The sequence below is a fragment of the Vicugna pacos genome, chromosome 13 (genome assembly GCF_048564905.1).
Source record: "Vicugna pacos chromosome 13, VicPac4, whole genome shotgun sequence".
NCBI classification, from domain to species: Eukaryota; Metazoa; Chordata; class Mammalia; order Artiodactyla; family Camelidae; genus Vicugna; species Vicugna pacos.
Window position 1 is genome coordinate 28,746,338 of NC_132999.1, and position 22,768 is coordinate 28,769,105.

Genomic DNA, 22,768 nt, shown 5'->3' on the forward strand with positions numbered 1-22,768 from the left:
AACATCGAGGAAGTAGGCAAGGAAGGGGCAGCAATGGATGAGGGAGCAGGCGGGAGGTGGGGGAAATCAGCATCCCGAAAGTCTAGAGAAATGTGTGTGAAATGTGTCAGGAGGTCGAGGGAGCAGAAGACAGAGAACTGATCACTGGATTTGGCCACGAGGCTGTCACTGGTGACTTCAATGGGTGAATCAGATGTCATTCTTACTGGCGATGAGCCCACAGAAGAGGCAAGTGACTGTAGTAAAGTCTTAGAGGGAGAAGTGCAGGGTACACCTGGCATCAAAGGAAAACAAGGCCAGGCTTCCTGGGGAGGCTCGGAGCAGGCTCCATGGAGGCGCTGATGAGGCCCTGGGGACGGGTGGCCCAGGCAGAAGATGCGTGAGCAAGGCGTTTGGTGAAATTTCTAGTGCAAAGGGGACAAAGAAGCATAGAAGACTCTGGTATGGTCAGCTGGACTGTGGGTTGTGGACGGCCTGTAGGCCAGCCTGGGGAGCTGGACCTTTAAGCAGTGGGGGAGCCAGAGAAGAGTTTTATGTGGGTAAGTGCTCAGATCAGGTTCTAAGGATGCTAGGGCCAGGATGTGGGAGGGAACAGCCATCTTATCCTAGGAGTCCAGCACAAGGCCTGGATCATCGTAGGCACCCAATAGATGCTTATTGGCTCTGTGGACAGAACGCGGACCATTGCTGATGTTAAAGATGGTGGTTGGCATCACCCTATGACTGACATTAATATACTGTGTTAGCAAAAGAATTCACTCTAAATCGAAAAAAATCCAAAGCCAGATGTTCAAAAACACTGACTTCATTAAAGGCCAACAGTGAAATGGCCAGGATTTTAAAACCGGTTATGTTTCACACATTTCAGAACGACGTGTTATTATCTCTTGTTTTCCCAAGTGGGGGGGTGGGAGGAGGAATCATTTCAGCAAATGGCTGACAATGTCGGCAGGTAACTCAGTGTTTGCTGGGTAACTGGATTATAGCTGGAAATTAATTGTCCATGAATGTGGAAAAACAGCCAATTCCACAGAGTGTTCCATGGGCTGCATCTACTACCACGAAAAAAAAAAGGAAGAAAGAAAGGAACGAAGGAAGGAAGGAAGGAAGGAAGGAAGGAAGGAAGGAAGGAAGGAAGGAAGGGAGAAAGAAAGAAAGAAAGAAAGAAAGAAAGAAAGAAAGAAAGAAAGAAAGAAAGAAAGAAAGAAAGAAAGAAAGAAAGAAAGAAAGAAAGAAAGAAAGAAAGATGTTCTGATTCCAATTAAAAAAAGAAAAAAGATGAAGAAAAGACACCACCCAACAGCTAATTACTGGCAGGCCAATGCCTGTGCTAGCTCAAATTCAAGAGCTGACATGATAGAATGTTAGCATCTTGCGATCTGCTGTTAATTAAACGTAGCACAAAGGCACAGAGGAGCTGGACATCTGCTCACAGGATGCTGCATGGCTTGGGGAACCCTCCCCTTCCCACCTTCCCCGCTGGCTCACTGGGGCTGGAGTGGAATCCCCAGCCTGGGCTCGGGGGCAGGGGCAAAGGACTTGATGGTGTGGAGGGTGGACGGGCCCAGAAGGAGGGAGAGGAGGGCTGGAGCCTGCTAAGATGCCCTCTGCAGACTGGCTGTGTGTGTGTGACCAGCAAACGGTCTCTCTGAATGCAAAGGGGTCAGCTTGGTGGCCCTGTGAAGAGAAGAAGGAAAGAAAACCTTAGCAGAAGAAACCGTTTAAAAATTAAGTTGCAGTAATAGTAATAGTAATAGCAAATGGTTGGAAACAACCTAAAAGTCTCGTGGCAGAGCACTGGTCACATAAACGGAGGTGCATCCGCGCAATGAAGTACTTCATGAGAATGCCGCCAGGGGGCGCTCCAAGCTCTGATGCAGAAGTTCATCACCGGAGTCCTGAAGACAATTACGGGCTCTGAGAACCCTGGGGGGGAACCACATCTTGATTTCCACTAACCCCTAACTATCATTCAGCGTTCCCTTCCATATGAGTTCAGGCCGTAAACCCTAGCAGAATTAGCAGTGACTTGATCACTAATAAAAATCACAGATTTTCTCGTATCACTTTACAGTGGTGGCAAGTATCTCAAAATATCAGTTATATCACTGCTTAGAAACTGTTAACAGTGACTCGATCCACCGATAGACTTTGTTATTTAACGTGTTAGTAACGAAGTAGGTGTCTTACTAAACCACAAGTGTTATTTCTCTATTCTGACAAGTATATTAAACATAACCGGGTTCCTCTGTAACCTTAGGTGTTTTATTTTATCCATTTAAAGTCCTGCTCTGAGAGGGGATCACAGGCTTTGCCAGACTGACAAAGGGGACTATGGCTCAAAAAAGGCTCGGAGGCCAGGCCTGACCTGATGTTAATGAAGAGACATGTGGAAGAATAGTGTGGATTGTATGCTATCGTTTGTGTGTTTAAAATAAAGAAACAGGTCAATGGAGCAGATTAGAGAACTTAGATTCACACAAATAGGCTCAGCTGATTTCTGACAAAGGTATAAAGACAATTTGATGGAGGAAATATAGCCTTTTCAACACATGGTGCTGGAGCAACTGGACATCCATAGGCAAAAGAAAAGTGAACCTCAGCATCACACCTTATACAAAAATTAACTCAAATGTAAATGTAACACTGAGTCTGAATAAATTGAGTGGACTGTAGCAAAGTTACAAAGTTATTCTAGTTGCAATATTGCATCGTTGGGGGAAACTGGTAAACGGTACGTGAAATTTCTCTGGGTTATTTCTTACAACTACATGTGAGTCTATATTTACCTCAAAATTAAAGTTTAGTTAAACCAAAAAAAAAAAAAAGCTTGTACAAATCACCTCTGGAAGGAGACAGAAAAAAGAGGGGACATCTCTGAAGAAAGAAACGAGAATGGCTAACAGAAGTAGAGAAAAAAATACTTGCTTCTGGTTTAAAGTTTTAAATTGTTTAGCATTTTCATGTATTACTTATATTCGCAATTAATTACTTATTTAAAAACAAAACCAAAAAGATGAAGAAATGAGGGGGAAAAAAGAAATGAAAAGAAAAGAAAGAAATGAGCATGAAGAAAATCATCCCAGTTAAAATCAAAACTGTTTCCTAGATTACATTTGAATTAAAACCACAACTGTTAATAACTTTACTGTCTACCTTTTGGAAGGGTGTATATTTAAATTCTAATATACTATTAGTACTCATTTTTTTAAAAAATGACTGCATACTTCTTTGTTCATTTTCAAAATGAAATTAAAGGGTTTGAATTTTGTTTAATGATTTTCTTCCTTATGTAAGACCTGAGCTAGGGAGTTCTTTGTTTTCAGCCTGTCCACATGCCTTGAAAACAGCTGGGCTGGGGGGACTGCAATTGAACAGCAGGTCCTGGGGGCCCACGACTTCCCCAAGACTCACAAGACCCCCTTGCTGAGAAGCAGGAGAGGAAAATGTGATTGGGAACTTAGCTCTGGGCTCAAGAGGAACTCGGATTTGATCCCAGCTCTGCCACTTATGGACAGTGTGACTAAGAGCAGGATGCTAACCTCTGAGGGCCTCAGTTTTGCCATCTGTAAGACAGGGGTATTAGGTGTCTGCCTGGAGGAGTCGCTGTGAGAATTCACAGGAAGAGTATGTGGAAAGCACTCAGTACAGGGCCCTGCAGTGGGAGCGCCAGGAAATTATGAGCTTAGCCTCCTGACATGGTCTCAAAGAGGACGCTGCCTTCAATCCTCTGAACACATAGGTACCATACACTGTGAGACGAGAGGCGTCATCAAAGGTGTATTTCATGTGAGAGCTCCCTGTAGCCTTAGCACACCCTGAACCAGCGCTACAGAGGGTAAAGGGAGGCTTGGAAACCTTATGTGATGTGACCAAGAGCACACAGCTAGGAAGAGGTGAGAAGGAAGAGCTTGGCCCAAAGACCCTGGCCCTTGGCCAAGAAAAAGAGGCCCCAGCTCATTCTAGGGTCTCCGAGCAGCTCTCCAGTGAGAGGGGCCTGGGCCTGGGCCCACCAAGACCACAGCATCCAGGAGTGGAAGGAGCTGTGAGAATCCCCAGGGCAGCAGGGAGAGGATTTTGTCCCCTGCGCAGGCACAGAGGGGGGTGTTTGGTCTGCAGAGCACCCCACCCCACTCTCCACGAAAACAGGGGGTGTCATGGTGGGAGGGCTTCCCTCCAGTAGGGCTTGAGGGACCAAAACCTAGAGGTGCAGCCTTAGAAGACACTCGTCCTTGCTCCACTCTGGCCACAAGAACGAGCATTCTGTCAGTCCCAGCTCGCACAATGGGGCTTATGGTGAAGCCCAGGCCAGGGCAGGAGCTTGAGAAACAGGAGATGTTGATTGCCTTCTGCCCAAAGACCCCGAGGGCCCTTCCCACACTGGTCACCAGGATGCCTGTTTTAACATTCTCTCAGGAGACTTTGTGTGCTGGGGTCAGTGAGTAGAGTGGGCAGTGGTTTCAGGAGGCAAATGTCCTCAGGCTGCTCTCCCTGTGCTATGCCAGAATCTGTCTAGAAATGAGGGTGCATTCAGGTGGTCCATGTTCAAAAAAAATCTCAAGATGGTAATTCAGGGCAAAGGGGATATTAACAATTCTGTAACTGGTGCCAGGGATATATGTTGCCCTCTACACACTCTTGGCCACTTATAAGCTGTGTGACTTTGGGTAAATCACTATCCCTCTCTGTGCCTCACTTTTTTCGTAAAATAGGGATGATAGTGTACATCTTCCCTGGGTTTTTGTGAGGATTAAATGAGAGTAGAGGGGCAGTGCCTGGCAGACAATAGAGTTTTGGTGAAGGCTGACTCCCTGTTACTTGGTCCCCTGTGTGATGTCTGAGCAGACAGAGCACAAGTGTAAGGCAGAAGATGCTGCAGTGAGTGAATAGAGACAGGGCAACTCAACCCTCCACCCAATAACGCACTAAATGGCTCTAAAATTCAGCCATTCATTCTGCAAAAGGCATTGGATAACTGCAGTCCTCACCAACGCTGAGCTCACCTTGGGAGTGGGGACACAGAGACAAATGGGACCTTGTCAGTGTCTCCAGAAAGCCCACAGACTTGTGGGAGAGACATCTACTCGGGGTGGGGTCAGGGTGATAGAGGGTGACAGAGGGGCTGGGCAGGCCCTACAGAGCCTCCTAAGCCAGGCTGAGGGGCCCTGGAGGACGGGGCCCCGGGACTAAGTAGGAGATGACTAGGTGAACCTGGAAGGCGTCTAGGCAGACGGCTCAGCATGTGCAAAAGTTTAAAAGGAGAGAAAGCAGGGGGATATTTCATGGGACACAGGGGTTGGAGCTAGGACTGGTTTCTGAAAACAAAGATAGTAGTACGCATCTATTTCACGGGCAGGTCAGCGCACAGATGATTGCTGAGAGGGTTGGTGATCACACAGCCCAGCCTAGAGGCTCATCATTTTCATTTCCCAGGGACATCCCAGGTCTCCGTGGGGCGCTTCAAGCCTATTTCTCCAGCTGGGCTTGCTTTCTCCAGCAATGCACCTGCGCAGTTCTAGGGAAGCCGGTCGCTAGGCAACAGGACCCGCCGCTGTGGTAGTCTTTCCTCCGCGGGCCACACCCACAGCTGCTGCCTGCGCGCCCTCTCCTGGCGGCGCCCTGCCAGTGCATTCGGCGTCAGGGCATGCCAGCCTGCTGCCTTCCAGAATGTTCTCCTAGCTCATAGCCAAGCCTTGGCTGTTTTGGCTGGGCAGTGCTGCCTCTGGCCTCCAGTCTCTCTGCTCCGGATTCTTTTCTGCCTGGACCTGGCTGTCTCCACCCCTGCCAGAGATGGGATGGGCCAGCCCCTAAGGGAGGAGGCAGGAGAGATGGGCGGGCCGGTTGTGTTGAGTGTTGGTCTCAAGCACTAGGGAGCCATGGAAGGCATGTGAGCAGGCCAGCAACATGCGCGGATCTGGTGTTTCGGTGCTCATGCTGAAGCTTTTGGAAGCCAGCCTGGAGGAGCAGGGCATTCAGGGAGCACGGATTAAACTGGAAAGGCTACAGGGAGCAGGGGTCTGCTGACCCCACCAAGGCAAGTAACTGTGGTAAGAACTCACAGGAAAGCACAGGCTGGGGCTCTCGGAACTTGGGGTTCACACAAGGGGAAGGGAGCTAGGCAGGTTCCCATTCTGCCCCACAGTTGGTCTTTCCGCCCCAGGGGTACGCTCAAGGCTGCAGGAAAGATGCTGACCAGTCTCTGGAGAATCATCAGATCACAGGCCTACAGAACTGCCTCCTCTTCCAGGAGTCCTGTGGACATGGAGCCCCACAGGACAACGGGACTCTGCTCTTACCACACGACAGACCTTCCCATCTCAAACCCCATAGGCAAACTGAACATTGGTCTGGAATGGTGTGGAGCTTAGGTGGTCACAGACTGTCTCATATTTCAGTTGATCAGAAATGGGAAAACAGCTTTATGATTAACGCAGCTTGACTGAAAAATCTTTCAAAGTATGGAGTCTAAGGTAAAGCAAAGAGATGAAAAAGTAAGGTCACTGATCCAGCCCCCCTGGCCATACTGTCAGAAGATCAGGGGTCCAGTGAGGGCAGGTGAGTGAGGCCAAGTGGAACCAGAAGCCAGGTCTTCTCCCATCTGCCCAGGGAATGGCTAGCACTGGGGTGGCTGATAGCTTCAGCCCCAAAGCCAGGCTAGTCCACAATCACTGCATCCTCAGGTCCAGACTGAAGTCAGTGCTGACACGTGGGCCTCAGCATGCCTGATTTGGCTTTGCTGAAAGCACTGTGACTATAAAGCAGTAACTGAAAAATTCCCATGGCTGTCCCACTGCAATACCTTCCTGCAGTGCAGGCCCAGACCCAGGTCCCACAGCCACCAGAGTGATGATAAGAGAACAGTTAGATTATCACTTCTCAATGATCTTCCTGCCACCCTGGTCTACAGGCAAGACAGGAGGCAGGTCTGCCTGCTTTCCTGGGTGCCAGTCCTTCCCAGAGAACAGGATCCTCACCTTCAAATCCTTCCCTCCAGGTCTCCTACCCTCTTTTTGCCCCCCCCTACTGGGAGTGCCTATCTTCACCTAACTCATTCTTATCCTTTAAGATGTAGGTGAAGCCCCAACTTCTCCAGAAGGCTTTCTCTGACCACCCCTCTCAAAGCCCCTTTATGTCTCTCTGCCCCCATAGCGTTCCCATTGGACTGTCTATTTATTTGTCTGTTTGTGCCACGAGATTCCATGCTCCTCACCGGCAGAGCTGATGGCCGGGCTCTGAATCCAGTACAGATACTGGATGTTTTTTTAAAAGGAGAAAGTGAAATGAAGGGAAGAGAACCAGGACCCTAAAACAGCAAAATGGGATCAAGTTCTGTTTTTTAAAACCATGTCACTCTGCAGAGCCCATGAAAGGAGTTGGGGAAGGGAAACTAAAAGAAATCTTTTTATCTAATGTGTCTGCGTCAGATTTCCTTAAAAGGTCTCTACTGCTTAAAATAACAACATTAATGATAGTTTTAAATAAATAAATAAAAATAAAAACCTACTAGCCTGGCCCAAGCCTCTCCCTTGATAACTGAGGTAAAGGGAGGGACTTGTCTAAGTACAGAGAAGACAGGCCATGAACCCAGCCCCTGAATCCCCTACCGAACGCTGCCTTCCACAAGGATTTGAAGAGAGAATACACCTTCCACAAGCATTTCCACTGCTCATTTTATTCAACAGTCAGCTGTCCCCAGAGAAGAAAATGCTGATGTCACAGATGACCTGGAAGCACCATTCTATTCTCTGAGAACTGCATCAGTGCTTATGAGCAGCCTACTTTTTAAAGTTGGCAATCACTGTAAAAACACCAAAGAGTCAAACTTTAATCGATTTTTTTTTAAAACCAAAAATGAGGCCTCTAATGGCTTAAACTTTATGGGACAGAAGCGAAGCAGTTCCAACAGCCAGAATGCTTACTGGCAGAGCCCTGGAGAAGGGGTGAGGGGCAGGAGCCAGGCTGACCATGGGGGACAGTGCAGCAAGGAAGGACACTGCAGAACCTGTTGTCAGCACCCTGGTCCCGGCTGCGGCTGCTCGCACCAGCCACCTGGCGGTGCTGGGTGCTTGATGTCCATGTCGCCCTCCAGCTGGGAACCACGGGCTGAAATAGATGGTGCCCCCTGTTCTGGAACAGGACCTGAAGAAATCAAAGGCTGCCTCTGGGAGTGAGTCTGATAACAGAAGCACAACCCAGAGCTGGTTCAATTCATTCCTAAATGTGAGCTTCCACCAGCCCCCCACTCCTCAGAGTCTTGGCCCTGCCCTGGTAATTTCATCCTCTGTGCTCCTCATCAACCCCTCAACTCATGACTGAGAAAACTGTCGCAATCACCCTCCTTCCTCCTGACTTCAAATGGGAATTAACTGCCATCTTATGCCTAAAACTATCCTTCCTCCGTACACTTCACTGAACGGAGATAAGAAAATCATTGCTGTAACACCCCCAATGCCCCACTCTGCTGGCCAGCGGGCCTGGGCCTAGTCAGACTGCTCCTGAGATGACAGCTGGCTGGGCTCACCCGGCCCCTCCACATCCTGGTCATCTGTGAGGGAAAAAGAAGAGGGGCTGGACTGAGAAAGAGGGAAAATCACCTGTTTTCAAATGTAAATTTCCCATAAGGCATTCTCATCATTCCCAGTCCCTACAGAGAATGAGTTATTCCCATTCCCACCTTTAATTTGCTAGGAGTCAGGAGACTGGAATTCTAGCCCTGACCATGATACAGACCCAAGTTCACACTCTGGCTCCGCTTGTCACAAGCTGGGTAGCAGGAAGTAAGCTTCTCCTGGCTCTGAATCTCAGCTTCTCCTTCCGTCAAAGGAGGTGATACCTACCTCGCAGCATCAGGTTGGTGTGGGGATTAGGTGAAACAGTAACTGAGAACTAATTTTTACTAGTCTTCATCATTTCAGGTTCTGTTTAATCCTCAGGAAAACCTCGTGAGGTAAGGAGCCTTTAGTAGCCACTTTTGCAGATATTGAAACTGAGGCACTCAGGAGTGAATGAACCCGCCCAAGGTCACACTGTTGGTAAATGCTGGAGCCAGGACTTATACCCAGGCTGTCCTGCACCAGGGCCAGCATGCTTCCAGCCACACTGTACCATCTCTCCAGCTAATAGATCTAGGTGTCACACACACAGCAATTGGGCAGCAGGTCTTAGGTTTCTTTGCCTGAGGAGCCTCAAGGGAGGATTGAAAGGGGAAAAAATCCTAGAACCTTTAAAGCTGCAAGGGCCGTCAAAAGAAAACCCAGAGCATTTTCACATTCAGTTTCAGTTGACCCTCACAGTAACCCTGTGACAGGGCCCATTTACGGGTGTGAAGACTGAGGGCTGGAGGAAGGTGTGAGTGCCCAGGGTCACCCAGTGCACCAGTGGCAGAGCTGTGAAGGCCAGGGTCTTAGCCCCTGGCCTGGTTCTCTCCCCAGTGGCTGGGGCAGAGGAGAGGGATCATCTCTACCAGCCCCAAACTGGTTCTACTTGCTGTTCCAGGGTCAGCACATGCTGTTTCCCCAGCCAGAGAGGCCTGACACTCTGGTCTTATGAACACACCACATACATGTCGTCCTCCACATCTCTGCCCACTGGGACCGATCAGGTGAGGGCTTCAGCATTGGACCTGGAGCCAGATGGGTAATTCCACTGAAATCCAAGCTTGGCCTTGTAACCAGGGTTCTATGGGGTTCCTCACCTGAGAATGGGGACCCATTTCCCGGAGATGTTCAGGCATGGAATTTCGGGAGGGCTGTAAGGAAAGAGCTTACCCCAGGGTCGGGCACACTTTAAATTTCCCTTCTCTGCACATCCACTTCCTGTTAGGACCCCGGTCCTCCAGGAAGTCTTTCTGGCTCCCCCTGAAGCTGGAAGACTGGTGCTCACTTACCAGTGTTCTCCTTGTCTGTATCAGACAGGATGGTCAGCGAGAAGGGCGGCGGCGGCGGCGGCGGTGGGGGTGGCGGGAGGAAGTGCAGCGCCGACAGGAAGCCCGGCGGGAGGAACTGGGGCTGCGGCTGCGGCAAGGGCGCCTGCGGTGGAGGTGGAGGTGGAGGCGGCGGAGGCGGCGGAGGCGGCGGCGGCGGTGGCGGCAGCGGCGGCGGGTAGTAGCTTGGCTGTAAGTCTCCCGCTGGCTCCACCACCTGCGGGACACACACAGCAGAGTGCCAGAGGGGAGAGGGTTAGCCTGATGGCCGACCCAACGTCTCATTCTCCCACGTGGGGGGATCCCCATGGAGCAGGTTCATCTCTGCGGCCCAAACACCCGCCGTAAGATTGGGGGCAAGAAGGAATACAGGCACATCTCAGGTAAGCCTGGGGAACGCCGCACTGGTACGTGGACTCAGCCCTGCTGAATATGCCTCGGTCCACAACCTCATTCCATCCTTATGACCTTAGGAGGGAGGTTCTATTACCATCCTCACTGTAATGATGAAAAACAGCGTCAGGAGATGAAGGTGAGCATCAGAGGTAGGCCTGGATCCCAAGTGGACCCGACTCCACTGCTCTGCACTGGGGGAAGGTCCAGATGCATCCCAAATGCTTATGGTCCCATCTTCTGACAGTGTAAGGACTTAGACTCAAGCACGGTGGGCCTGTGGGGTCCCCATTCCAACACGACAGAAGACTTGGGGGTAGTGCAGCTGTTACTGCAGCAAGGGAAGATGGGTGACCTCAGGAAGGTGGCTTCTGCGATCCACCCCTTCTCTGTTTCTGTTCCTTTTTCAGAAGATGGACGCTAACCCCACAGGACCCCAAGACTGGAATGAGGGGATCTGGAGGAATGATGACTACACAGCTCAGAGCCTAGCTGAGAAAGACGCGAATGTAATAGAAAATAATGAATTTCAGGTGCAGTTCCTATTGTTCACTTCTCCATCCAGAGACTTCAGAGCAGCACACCACAAGCTGTGTTCCAGAGAACCGGAGCATCCTACCAGATGCTTTTAAGTGATCTTAGAAGTGTTCTTTGTCCAGGGAGTTTGAGAAATGCTGCATACTGCCCCCACATTGCTGAGTCAACACATGAGCAATATTAAAGCCTTGAGGCAGTCTGCAAAATTCTCCTTAGGTTAACCCAGCATTTCCTAACTTAATTTGACCACAAGGAAGGGAAGAAAGCCCACTTTTGAGTACCTACCATGTCCCAGACCCTGTGCCAGACACTTTATACGCAGTCAACCTCATTGCTAGCACCTGTCAACGGCCCTGTGCAATAGGACTCTTAGCACCAGTGTACAGACTAAGAACCTGAATGAGTCCTCAGAGGTTAGGTAACCTCCCCAGGTCAGCTGGTTAGTAAACAATGGAGGTAGGATTGGACTCCAGGTCTGTCTGATTTCAGGCCTGTGCTCTTTTGTGGGAGGGGAAAAGAGGAAGCAAAGAAGCAGCAGGTAGGGCAGGACAGGAAGAGAAGGCGGAAGAAGGCTCAGGGATTATCCCAGAGGCTGGGCAGGGAGCTGCAGGACAAGGAGGAAAGCAATTCACAGGCTCTTGGGTTTGCAACAGCTTCACAAATAAATGCCTGATCCTCTATCCAGACGTGAAGGGGGTGGGAAGGGGGATTATTAGCGCTTTAATTCCAAGCTGCTCAGCCAAGTCTCTCCCTGGATCACAGCTCCTGCCTGGGGCTTGTGGTGGCAGCTCAGGCCCAGAGAAACTGACTGAGATCACACTCTTAACAAAGGCCGTCTGGCAGGCCTGTCAATCAGAGCCCTGCCCTGGACGCCAGGCCCCAGGCTTGTGTGTGAGCAGACGGTGGGCGTGTGCTCCATTTGGCCAAGGCCCCTCTCTTTGTGTAGAGGCTATAGATGCTGCGCTCTCCCTGGGCTGCAGTGGGGGGACCAGCACCCACAGATTTCAGGCAGGGCAGGGGTGGTGGTGAGAATCAAGGGCCATGTTTGCTGTCCTCTGTCTTGGCTCTGTCACTGACCAGGTGGGAAAGCTGAATCCCAGGCCCTCTTTCAACAGTTCTGGGACCCTGGACAAATTCGTAACTTCTCTGCGCCTTCATCCTCTACCGGACACTGAGGAAATAACACACTCCTCAAAGAATCACATAAGGGCCAGTAGGCACCCTGGAAATGATGAAGACCGGTGGTGGTCAAACTTTTTTCCCTTGAATCAATGGAAAATGCTTTCTAAATAAAACTTTAAAATATCTCGAACAGACAGAGGAGAGGCTGCTGAGGCTGAAGCAGGAGTAGGATCCGGCCCCCATGTGCCACTCTGTGGCTAATGACCTCGTTACGTAAATGTCAAGATTTTATCCTTTTTCTTACTCACTTTCCACATTAAACCAAAGAAGCCTGCCCTCTCCTCACTCTTCTCCACCCTCTACCCAAGGGAAACACCTCTGCTACACCCAGGGTTAGGCTTGTAGCTCTGAGGGAGGGAGTAAAGGTAACAATGGTCTACATTCCCATGGACTTGAGCTCTGTATGAACCAGCCTCCCAGACAGGTCCAGTCTTATGGGCTAAAGTCAGGACTGGTCACGCAGACCTCTCGCTATCCTGCAGTCCTGGTGGCCCTCAAGGGTTGCCAAAATGGAAAAGGGTGAAGGAGCTGGTAACCAAGGCCACAAAACCTGGTCACCCCAACTCGTATCTCACACAACAGGGATGGCCTGACTCTTACACACCCAGCGTTCAAAACTCCAGGCTCCAAAAGCACACCAGGTAGTAACTGACCACTGATTATATAAAAGAAGTAAATTTCATTTGCTCTTTCAGCAACTGTCTCGTAAGGTGACAGGTGTTTGGGGAAAGTTTCCATATTCTTCATGACTAAGCTTAAGTGCCACGTCCTCCTGAAAGCCCTCTGCTGTCTCAAGTGAGCCATACCTTCGGGGCAGAGGACCTATGTCTGCTCCTGGCTCTCCCCTCAACCGTGTGGCTTCAGGAAAGAATACTTCCTTGCCGCTTCCCAGCAAAATGAAGGGCCCTTCTAGCGCCAGCATTCTGGGAGTCAAGGCTGGTGGTCACTCGGCCAGTGTCACCATGCAGCTGTTCCCCAGGCTCATCTGAGATGCATCTGTATTCCTGCTTGCCTGAGCTCCCAGAGACTTTAGCCCACATCACAGCCCAGGCCGACCTGTCTACACATGTACAGACTTGTCTACATGTGTGTGTTCCCAGAGGTGCACACTGTACAAGGTCAATACTGCATCCCTGTGACCTGTGCTCAGGGCCTGGTACGGAGTGGACATATCAATTGGCTTTCTGGGACTGATGGTCTGTAAATGCAGCGAGGGCATTTGGGATAAGGAGCAACCTGGAAAAAAAGTTGGGGATGGGACTCACCAAGCTTCCTCCACGGTATTGGCTGCAGGACACATGGCGGAAGCCCCGTTGCAGGGGTACCCCTGGAGTCAGGGATGCATCATGGTAGCCCAGCGGGAACGGGCGGTAGGGGTGCATGCTGGAGGAGCTGGGGTACAGCTTGGAAGGCTCTCTCTCCAGGTACTCAGACCCCACCACATAATCTGAGTTGATGCTCAGAGACAGCCCTGAAGAGACAAGCAATGAGGGAAATGTTAAAGACACATGGATTTAGGAAAAAAGGGGGCACATTACTGTCCAAAGGTAGCAGTATAATAAATACTCATATCCACTTACAGAGAACTCCCACATCCATTATGCTTTTGATCCTGCCTGCTTTTTAAACCCTTCTACCACGTCCCACTGCTGTTAGAAAAAGTCCTCAGCACAGCCACAAAGCCCCATGCAGGCTGGCTCCTGCCTCCACTCCAGCCTCCTGATGTCCCATAACCTAGGGGCTGCTTCTTTCTCCTGCACCTCAGAGCCTTTGCAGATGCTGTTACCTCAGCTTGAAAGGCTTTTTCTCCTAACCTCACTTTGCCTCCTTAAATCCTCAGTACACAGCTCCTAATCTTCCTTCAGATCACATCTAAACCATCGATTATTAGAGTTCTACACATCAATTGGTGTGATTCTTTTGGTCAGTGCTGTCCCTCTTACAAGGATAGGATCCTTGAGGTCAAGGGATCTGACTTGCACTCCCTTACCTCTTCATCACTAGTATGTGGCACATAGGTAAGTGCTCAGTCCCTGTCCTTCGAGAGATGGAACAAAAAAAGGCCCTGTGTCCCTGGAAAGGTATCCATCTCCTAGGATTGCTGTTTCAGATCTGTCCTCCCTATCTAGTTCCCTAGGGACCTAGATTTTCCTAGAATGTCCCGGAAGGCAGAAACGGCCCCAGCGCATCCAGGTCAATGCCCTTAGCATATGGAGAGACCCCAACAGAAGGAAGGAGCTTGCCTAAGTTTACAGAGTGAGCAGCCCCCTCAAGCATGCTGACTCAGACTTGTGCTCTATCACACTGGCATAGGGAAAACCAGGAAAATATGTGTCTGCACCCAAAAAGAGTTCCTTTTAAAACGCCTCAAATCTACACGTGACTTTAAGCTGTAATAGTGAAAGGAGCAAGATACAGGGAACGATGTGATTCATGCATATGAAGGGAGGGGATAACAATGTAATTTATGCATGTGGAGGGAGGGGAGAAAAGAAGGGCAACGACATCTCAATAGAATAACTGCTCACCTGTAGGGAGCGCCTGGCAAAGGGCGGGAAGGGCTGCACAGACTCAATGGGTCAGAGTGTGGCTGAGGGGCGGGGCCTCTAGGGCACAGGCAGGGAAGAATGGTACGCAGGCGCAGTCTTGCGCTAGCCCACCCACTGGGACGTCCTGGGGAGGAGCCTTCAGCCCAAGAAAAGGGCGGGAAGACGTGCGCAAGCGCAGTACGGCCCCTCTCCCTAGGGCGTCTCCGTGGAGGAGCCACAGCTGAGCCCACTGGGGGCCATTTTTTTCTTGCAAGATGGAAAGGCAGAAAGTGTAGCTAAATGTTAAAAGCCCTCAGAACCACCCACTCTTTTCTCTCTTTTTACCTTGTTGCAAAAAGGCACGGAATGCAAATGCCTATTCAAAGAAAGATTTACCAAAGCAAGGTTATCTCTAGAAAACTTCTTCCCCACCCCCACCCCAAGGGCGCATCCCCGCTGGATCCGAGCTGGCCTGGGACGCCAGCGTGAGGAGCGGGGAGGCGGCAGCCCACAGAGGAACCGATCCCGCGCGGGGCCCGGGAATCTTACCAAAGTCGGCAGACGGTGGGCTGGGCACAGGCCGCAGCGGCCTGCGCAGCTCCAGGCGGCCAGGGCCTCTCCGACCTGCGTCCTCCATAGAACCCGGCACGCCTGCGGCGGCAAGTGCGCTCGGCCCCACGTGGCCGTGGCCGCGGCCGCCCAGAACTGGATGGAAGGCGCTCGGGCCGGGGCTCGGACCACGCGGGGGTCTCTCGGGGAAGTAGGCGGCTGCGCGGCCCTCGGGGCCCGGCTGCCCGTCTCCGGAAGCGGCAAGCAGAGGCAGCGAGTGGAAGCTGGAGCCAGGGACGGCGGCCGCGGCCCTGGCCCCGGAGGCCAGCTGGGGCCCCTGCGCGCACAGGGCCACCTCGTGCTCCTCCTCGGAGGCCTGCTTCTTCAGCATCTTCTGCGCGGCCATGATCTTCTGGCGCTCGGTGATCAGGTAGCACTTCTCGCAGGTGCACTGCTTCCAGCGGCATTTGCCCGCATGGCCCTTGACGGGCACCAGGAAGCCATGGTTCCGGCACCGCGAGCACTTAGGGGTGCGCAGCATGTTGTCGGCCAGTTTGGCAAGGTCTGCCTTCGTAGTACAACCGCCACCTCTGGGAGCTGCGGAGCGAATGGAGCAGGGATGAGCAGCGCCCCACAAGTCCCTGGTGCTGGGGACATTGGATACACTTGTAACAAAGTGGCTCTCAGTGCGTCCCAGTAGTTGCAGCAAGACCTTTGCATTTTCCCTCCTGTTTTTGGGTGCAAAATTTGGAGTTTCTGTGCCTTAGTTAAAAAGATGCAAGGGATTGAGTTGAATAAGTTCTTTATGGAATGCTATTGCATATATGACATCTGGGTTATCTGAAGTCTTAGGCATTTAATTCCCAAACTTTCTATTCCCGCCATCCCATAGAAGGTATTTTGTAATTTCAAAAAAGGCGGAGTGATACTCAACGGTCCAGAGACTTAAAGCGCCAGACGACCGTAGCTCTCAGTAAACCTCTTCTGGTAGAAAAGCATTCTGAGAGGCAGACCGTGTTTCTCCTTCCAAAAGCTGCTACTTCTGCTGAATTTCATTTATTTCCCCTACAGAGAGGCAGCCGTTCACAGTGATGCTTCCAGAATATTCCTAGGAGCTCAGTGCACTATGATAGTTGCTCAGGGGTGTGCCTTTATAGTAATTCCGATTACTTAAGTGTATTGTTGGTACAGAAATGCATTTCTGGAAGATGGTGTATTGCTATTGGTGGTGCCTTCCAAAGTAAAGCATACTTAGAATGCTTTAAAGTAAAACAGATTTAGGATATTTTAGCATGACCTTGAATCATTGCTTAACTGTACCATGAATTTAGTTATCCCTGTAAAAAGACTCCATTCGTGGGAAAAGCTGCCACAAACTTCATAGTTTCCCAAGGCCACTAAATTTGTTCATTTTCTTGTTTGATAGAAATTTGTGGCACCCTGATGTCTTTGTTCCCCACCCTCCTTAGGTCTGAAAGAAGAAGAAGAAGAAAAAAAGAGGGTCACTAACACCTAAATTGAAAGTATATAATCCTTATAATCGTAGGATGAATCATTATCTTTAAGGAGGTAGTTATGGTTATTACCTAGCTAAAATGTATGTATTTTTAATTGCCCTTTCTCTGAAGTTCTCTCTTTCTGGTAGCAGAATGATAGAAGCTGAGAGCCAAGGCCTGGGGTCCACCTTGATCCCCCAGAGCCTCTAGTTGCAGCTGTACTTTGCATTTATCACCAGCTGTCTGACAATAGAACATGGTTGCCATTCTGTGGCTGATTACATACTGGAAAGCTGAAAAGAGGTTTGTAAAGTCTTTTTCTGCTTTAAATATATTCCTCATCTTAATAAGAGGGCAAAAGTATCTGCTTCCTGTATTATTTGGCCCTTTAGGAATTTCACTGGTGACTTAAATCCATTTAAAGAGATCTAGGTTTGTCTCTGCTTTGCTCTTCTATCTTAATTTATGTTTAAAAAAAATATGGCCCCATACATTGATAAAAGGGCAGGCAAGCTCTTTTTCTGACTCCACTCAATTCAGAATGTCTAATTTTTTCACTGACCTTGTCATTTGCAAATGTTACTTAAAAATCATAGTTTCAATACTACTGTCAAAAAATCTGGGGCATAAGCTGCATTGTTTCATGATACTGCAACTTGTAAGGTCATTTTCTGCATTATCAAATTTAAATTTTAACATCAGGTGACATCAGCTGATAAGGCCTAAACAAGAAGACTACTCTCATTTACATTTCACTCTTGACCACCCAAGTTCTCTTTGTTTTCCTATTAAGGATTTAAAAGAAAATCCTCTTCAAAGACAACTGTTGAATTAACATATTTTAACCTTAACGTCAAAATGCTTCCGTATTTACTTCATAACTTCAGGGGCAAAAATGTACCCAAGGTGTTATGAATTTGCATAGTGCTTTTGAGAACATTAATAGACAACCATATATCTTTCTAATCAGTGGTCACATTATACGATGCAGAAACCCCAGGGTTTATACAGTAAACAAATAGGAAAAAAAAAGAGTAGTTTATTTCTCTTTTCCCCCCAAAGGCTCAATTTGTGTAGGTAAATTCCAACAGAGCTTTATTTATTTCACTCTTGGAAATTCAGGCAAATTGTTAGTTTTGTTTTATTTTGGTTGATGACTGATTACTTCTTAGGCTGCTGCTATATATATATATATATATATATATATATATATACACACACACACACGTATATATATATATATATGTATATATATATTTCTTTAAATTATTATTTAAAAAGATGGTAAGATGTAAAAGTGAAAAACTGGAAGTCAAAGAAAGATGGAAGCAGTAAGTACATAGTGGGCCCCTTCCTTCCCCTCACCTAAACCTTTGGACATTTATGTTTAAGAAAGTCAGGGGCAGGGGGTAGGGTATAGCTCAGATGGTAGAGTGCATGCTTGGCATGCACAAGGTGCTGAGTTCAATCCCCAGTACCTCCTCTAAAAATAAATAATAAACCTAATTACCCCACCACACCAAAAAAATAAAAAAGAAAGTCTGCATCATCATAAACAATAGTTCATAAAATGACAAGTTGTAATTGCTGAGGAATCACCAGTTTGACTAATTAACTGCAGAGGGGCTGGTTGATGGTCATATCTGAGTTCCAGCTTCAGATATGGCCCCTTTCTCCTCGGAGTTTCAAGTTTCCTACCTTGAATAATGCTTCTCTTTGGTTAATATGATTGCTGTTGATACTGTTAATTTATATTCATTTTGAAGAGCCTTGTATTATTCAGTGCACGGGGGTACCGTTTATAATCATTAAATATTGCATACAGTATAATGTTTCCTCACTGGCAGCACACAAGAGTAAGAAAGGGCTTTTTTTTTTTTTTGCCTATACCATCTTTTCCCTAGCAGCTATAACCCAGATACTTGCTATCTTCTTCAAGCTCTCTCTCTAGTGAGCAATGAAAACTTTATTGAAGATTTTGTAGGGAATAGAAGGGAGGATTTACATGACACATCCTATAGCAGATGCTTTAAAAATCCTGCCTTAGCATTTCTGTTCTTTCAAGATCCTCCTGTCCTGTGCCACACTTACTGAAGAGAAACTGTTCTGGTCTCCCCTACCTCTGCCACTCCTCTCTCCCCACCCCAGGAGCCAGCCTCTCTACTTTCTCTCTACTTTCTTGATTCTTTGAGAGCTCTGTAACAGCTGTGACTGTCTTACTTTCCTTTATGTCTAGCACAGTATAGAATTCAGTAAATATTTGTTAGATGTACTAATGAATCTTGCCTCCCTCTCCTGCCAGTGTCAAAGTTATCTCCTCTCTCACTGGCATAGTAAATCAACTTGGATCCAGCAACTTTTCCCAAACATCCTACAAAACAGAAATCCTGGAGTGAGTAGGACCACTCTCCTGACAAGCAGAATTTGGGGATCAACTTTGGTTCCTTTACCTCAGCCCCCGCCCCTGATGGTTTAATAATTTAATGATACTAGCTAGTACTTACGAAGTGTTTCTGTGTGCCAGGAATTCTTAAGTCCTTTATGTGTGTTAATTCATATAATCCTCAAAACAACCCTCTAAGTTACTATTATTTTCATCCCCATTTTACACATGACAAAACTGAAGTCTAGAGAAGTTAGGTATCTTACTTAAGGTTTTACAGCCATTAAGTGGCAGAGCCATGATTCAAAACCAGGAAATCTATCCTCAGAGTCCATGTTCTTAACCATATATGTGCTAACTGAATATTTTTTCTAAGCAAACACAGTGCTCTCCCCAGGAAAGCATTGGTGATTAATAGAAATGTTCATCTTGTTACATACCCCGTTACATTTGGGACAAAGGGAGGTGAAAGTGAAGGTGGTAGCAACCTGGGGAAACTTCCTAGGATGCACTGCTTAGTTGCTTTTCTCCAACCATAGCCAATATTTATGGAGTGCCAACTATGTGCTAAGCATAAGGGACACAGAAGTAAATAAAAAAGCAGGATCCTCACCTTTAGGCATACATTCCAGCTGGCAAACCAGACAGTAAACAAAGCGAAGGAGTCGGAGGAGAGCCAGCATGCTATGGGAACCCATACGAGGGTCCTAACCTAGATCAATAAATCAGGGAAGACTTCCTTGAGAGGCTGATTCCTGAGTTCAGGCCTAAAGGATAAGTAGGAATTAAACAGACACAGAAGCAGGAGAGGTGTGTCCCAGTCAGAGAGAACAGCACGTTTAAGGCTGCATTGTGGCTGTAGTACAGTGAAGGCAGAAGACTGGAGAGAGAGGAGATGTGGAGGTTAACCAGTAACCATGTGGAGGGAGTCCTTAGAGAAAATTATCAGAGTCGCTATTGAAACTGAGCAGGACCCTGCAAGGCCCTCCTGGATACAAAACCTCCCTCCACGTCTCCTATTTCTTGTAAAGAAAAGGCTTTTGTCTCCTAGGCCTTCTCTGAGTTCCAAAGAGCAGATTCAAGCAGTTACTAATTAGGGAAGTGAGGGAATGCAGAAACAAAGGAAAACTAGTTAAAAAACAATAGTTCCACAATAAAACAGAGTCTTAGTTCCTCCTCAAGGGGTATACATAGCAATCTGACATGTATCTTTGAGTTGTTCTGTAGGAACTGGAACTAAGACCCCCACCTGGGTGGAGGATGGTGATCGCATGCTGACCACTAGACTCCAGGCTGGTTGGAATCAGAAGGCTGATGGTTAAAATTCCTGAAACACCACCCTGTTACCTCACCTCTAACCAATCAGAAGAAAGTCATGCCCTTTGCAATGCTCACCCTAAATGTTGCCTTTAAAAGCATCTCCCTGAAAGCCATCAGGGAGTTGGGTCTTTTGAGCATGTACTCCTTGCTTGGTGCCCTGTAAATAAACACTACTTTCCTTCACCACAACCTGGTGTCAGTAAATTGGCTTTGCTGTGCGGTGGGCAAGCGGACCAAGTTGGGATCAGTAACTATCAAAGACTAAGGAGTGGAAGTGACGTGGCAGAGCTAGGCCAAACTAGAATCCACATATCCAGACATCTAGTTTCTGCCCTTGGTTTTCTTTCTTTCTTTCTTCCTTTTTTTTTTTTTTTTTTCCAGAAAGTGGAACAAATAGTAACTAGGACTCACAAGATTAGAATAGAGTGGGGTTTTCTTTGGGGAAGCTGTTCCAGGTGGGGCACACACTCAACACCAGTTATGCCCCTGAACTAGCACTACACTAGGCAGGGTTCCTCCTAACCCTGGGTCCCTGTTGACTGATTTCATGTGACTTCTCCTAGGAATTCTAAACAGGCTAGGCACAAAGCAGCAACAGTGATGGAAGACAAAGGAGTGAGAGACGAGTGAGACGAAATCAAATGGAAAGCAGTTGAAGAGGCTGTGTAGGTAAAAACTGGAACAAACAATTCTGTGGAGCAGATAAGAAGTATATGTGAGCAGAGAGGGCATGTTCACAGTGGCATTGCTAGACCCAGTAGCACTGACATTTGTTTTGTTTTGACTTGCTAATTTGATGGAAAAAAATTTTTACACACACAGATTTTCACAGTGTGTATAACTGGTTATATGTACTTTTGATAGTACTATCAAATTTCCATAAATTTCAAGTTTTTCGTCTTATGAGAGGCACATGTCCCTATAAATATATCATAAAAAGGGGCTAATAGCTTTAATATCTCTGTCCTTTGTTAAAATGCAAATTTGGTTTAACACAGCATGCATGAATTTAATGCCAATATACATAAAGCACTGTTCCCTAGTAAAAGTCAGAAAGAACAAAGGAGCAAAGAAAATTAAAGCTTCCTTCTTCTATGTATGTTCCTTGTCTGGTTTCTAGAACAGTAAATACCTATTAAACAAAACTCACCAGAATTTTCCCCTGAATACTGCTTCTATGAGAATGGCAAGCAGATATTGGGAATTTCTTTCAAGAGACCTTTTCATTTTATGTCACAGAATCAGTACAAAAATCAGTCCACATTATAAGTGTAAACAGATGGTAAGAAATACTGTTCTAGAGACAGGCAGACTAGCTTTGAGACCTGATCACTAGGTATTAGCTGCATTACCTTGACTGTCACTTAACTTCTTTGCACCTCAGTAGTAGTAGCAGTAGTAACAGTATTTTTATAATTGCTGCAAATTATAAAGTGTCCCACATTTGTCTCATTTAATGATACTAAGATTTAACGAATGCTTACAGCTTTGCAGGCAATGTGAAACATACAAAATGGACAACGTGTTCTCATTTAAGCCATAGAACATATATAAGAGTGCTTTTATTTTGTTCTTTTGACAAATGATAAATCTGAAGCTTAGAGAAATTAAGATATTTCTTTCGCGAGGTATACAGGAAATGTGAGAAACATGTATGAATAGCCTCAAAGTCTCTATCTTAACACCTACTCTATATTACCATCATTTATTTTATTTACTCCAACTATAAAATAAGATCTCTGATTCTTGCAGCATTAATGAGACAAGGCATGTAGAATATCCAGCAAAGTGCCAGTATCCAGCACATGGTTAGCACCCACTACACTATATCAAGGAGGAGGAAAGGGCAAGGGAATGAGGAGAGAGAAGTGGTATCTGACTTATCCAAGGCCACCACCAACCAGAAGATTTGATTCAGCTGCACAACCTTTTGTGGCATCAGGCTCTCCAAGCATAGATTAAGAGCAAGCTGTCCAATACCATAGCTATGACCCCCAGTGGCTATTGAACACGTGAAGTGTGGCTAGTCCAAATTAGGATATGCAGAAAGTATAAAATACACACCAGATTTCAAAGACATACTATGAAAAAATGTAAAATATCTCAATACTTTTATATATTATATTTTGAAATATTTTGATTTTGGATGTTATTGAGTTAACATTATTTTTTAATGTGGCCTTGTACTTTTTAAAGTGTGGCTACCAGAAAATTTTAAATTACATATATGTCCCACATTATATGTCTATTGGATAGCCCTGAAAGATCTGTCTGCTCAATCCTCCTTCCACTTCTTAACACCAGGTTTTCAACAGCAGCTCAAATTTAAGCTGTCATGGGGAGTACACCACTTTCATACATCCCTTCCTCATATTGGCTACATTTCAGTAACTTGAATGCACTCTTTGTCATTTAGAGCCTTTCTAGTGGAATCAAAACACTGACTCATGCTTTAGAA

The 22,768-nt window shown here is 47.3% G+C and overlaps 1 protein-coding gene across 1 annotated transcript; it reads right to left on the reverse strand.

Moving 5' to 3' along the window:
• Positions 1-7,656: 7,656 nt before the first annotated feature.
• DMRTB1 (DMRT like family B with proline rich C-terminal 1) lies at positions 7,657-15,708 on the reverse strand. Its single transcript, XM_031684114.2, has 4 exons — positions 15,112-15,708; positions 13,300-13,505; positions 9,887-10,139; positions 7,657-8,545 (listed from the first exon to the last, which is right to left on the reverse strand). The coding sequence occupies exons 1-4, from the start codon at positions 15,650-15,652 to the stop codon at positions 8,481-8,483; spliced, it is 1,065 nt and encodes a 354-aa protein (XP_031539974.2). The 5' UTR covers positions 15,653-15,708; the 3' UTR covers positions 7,657-8,480.
• Between the last annotated feature and the right edge of the window lie 7,060 nt (positions 15,709-22,768).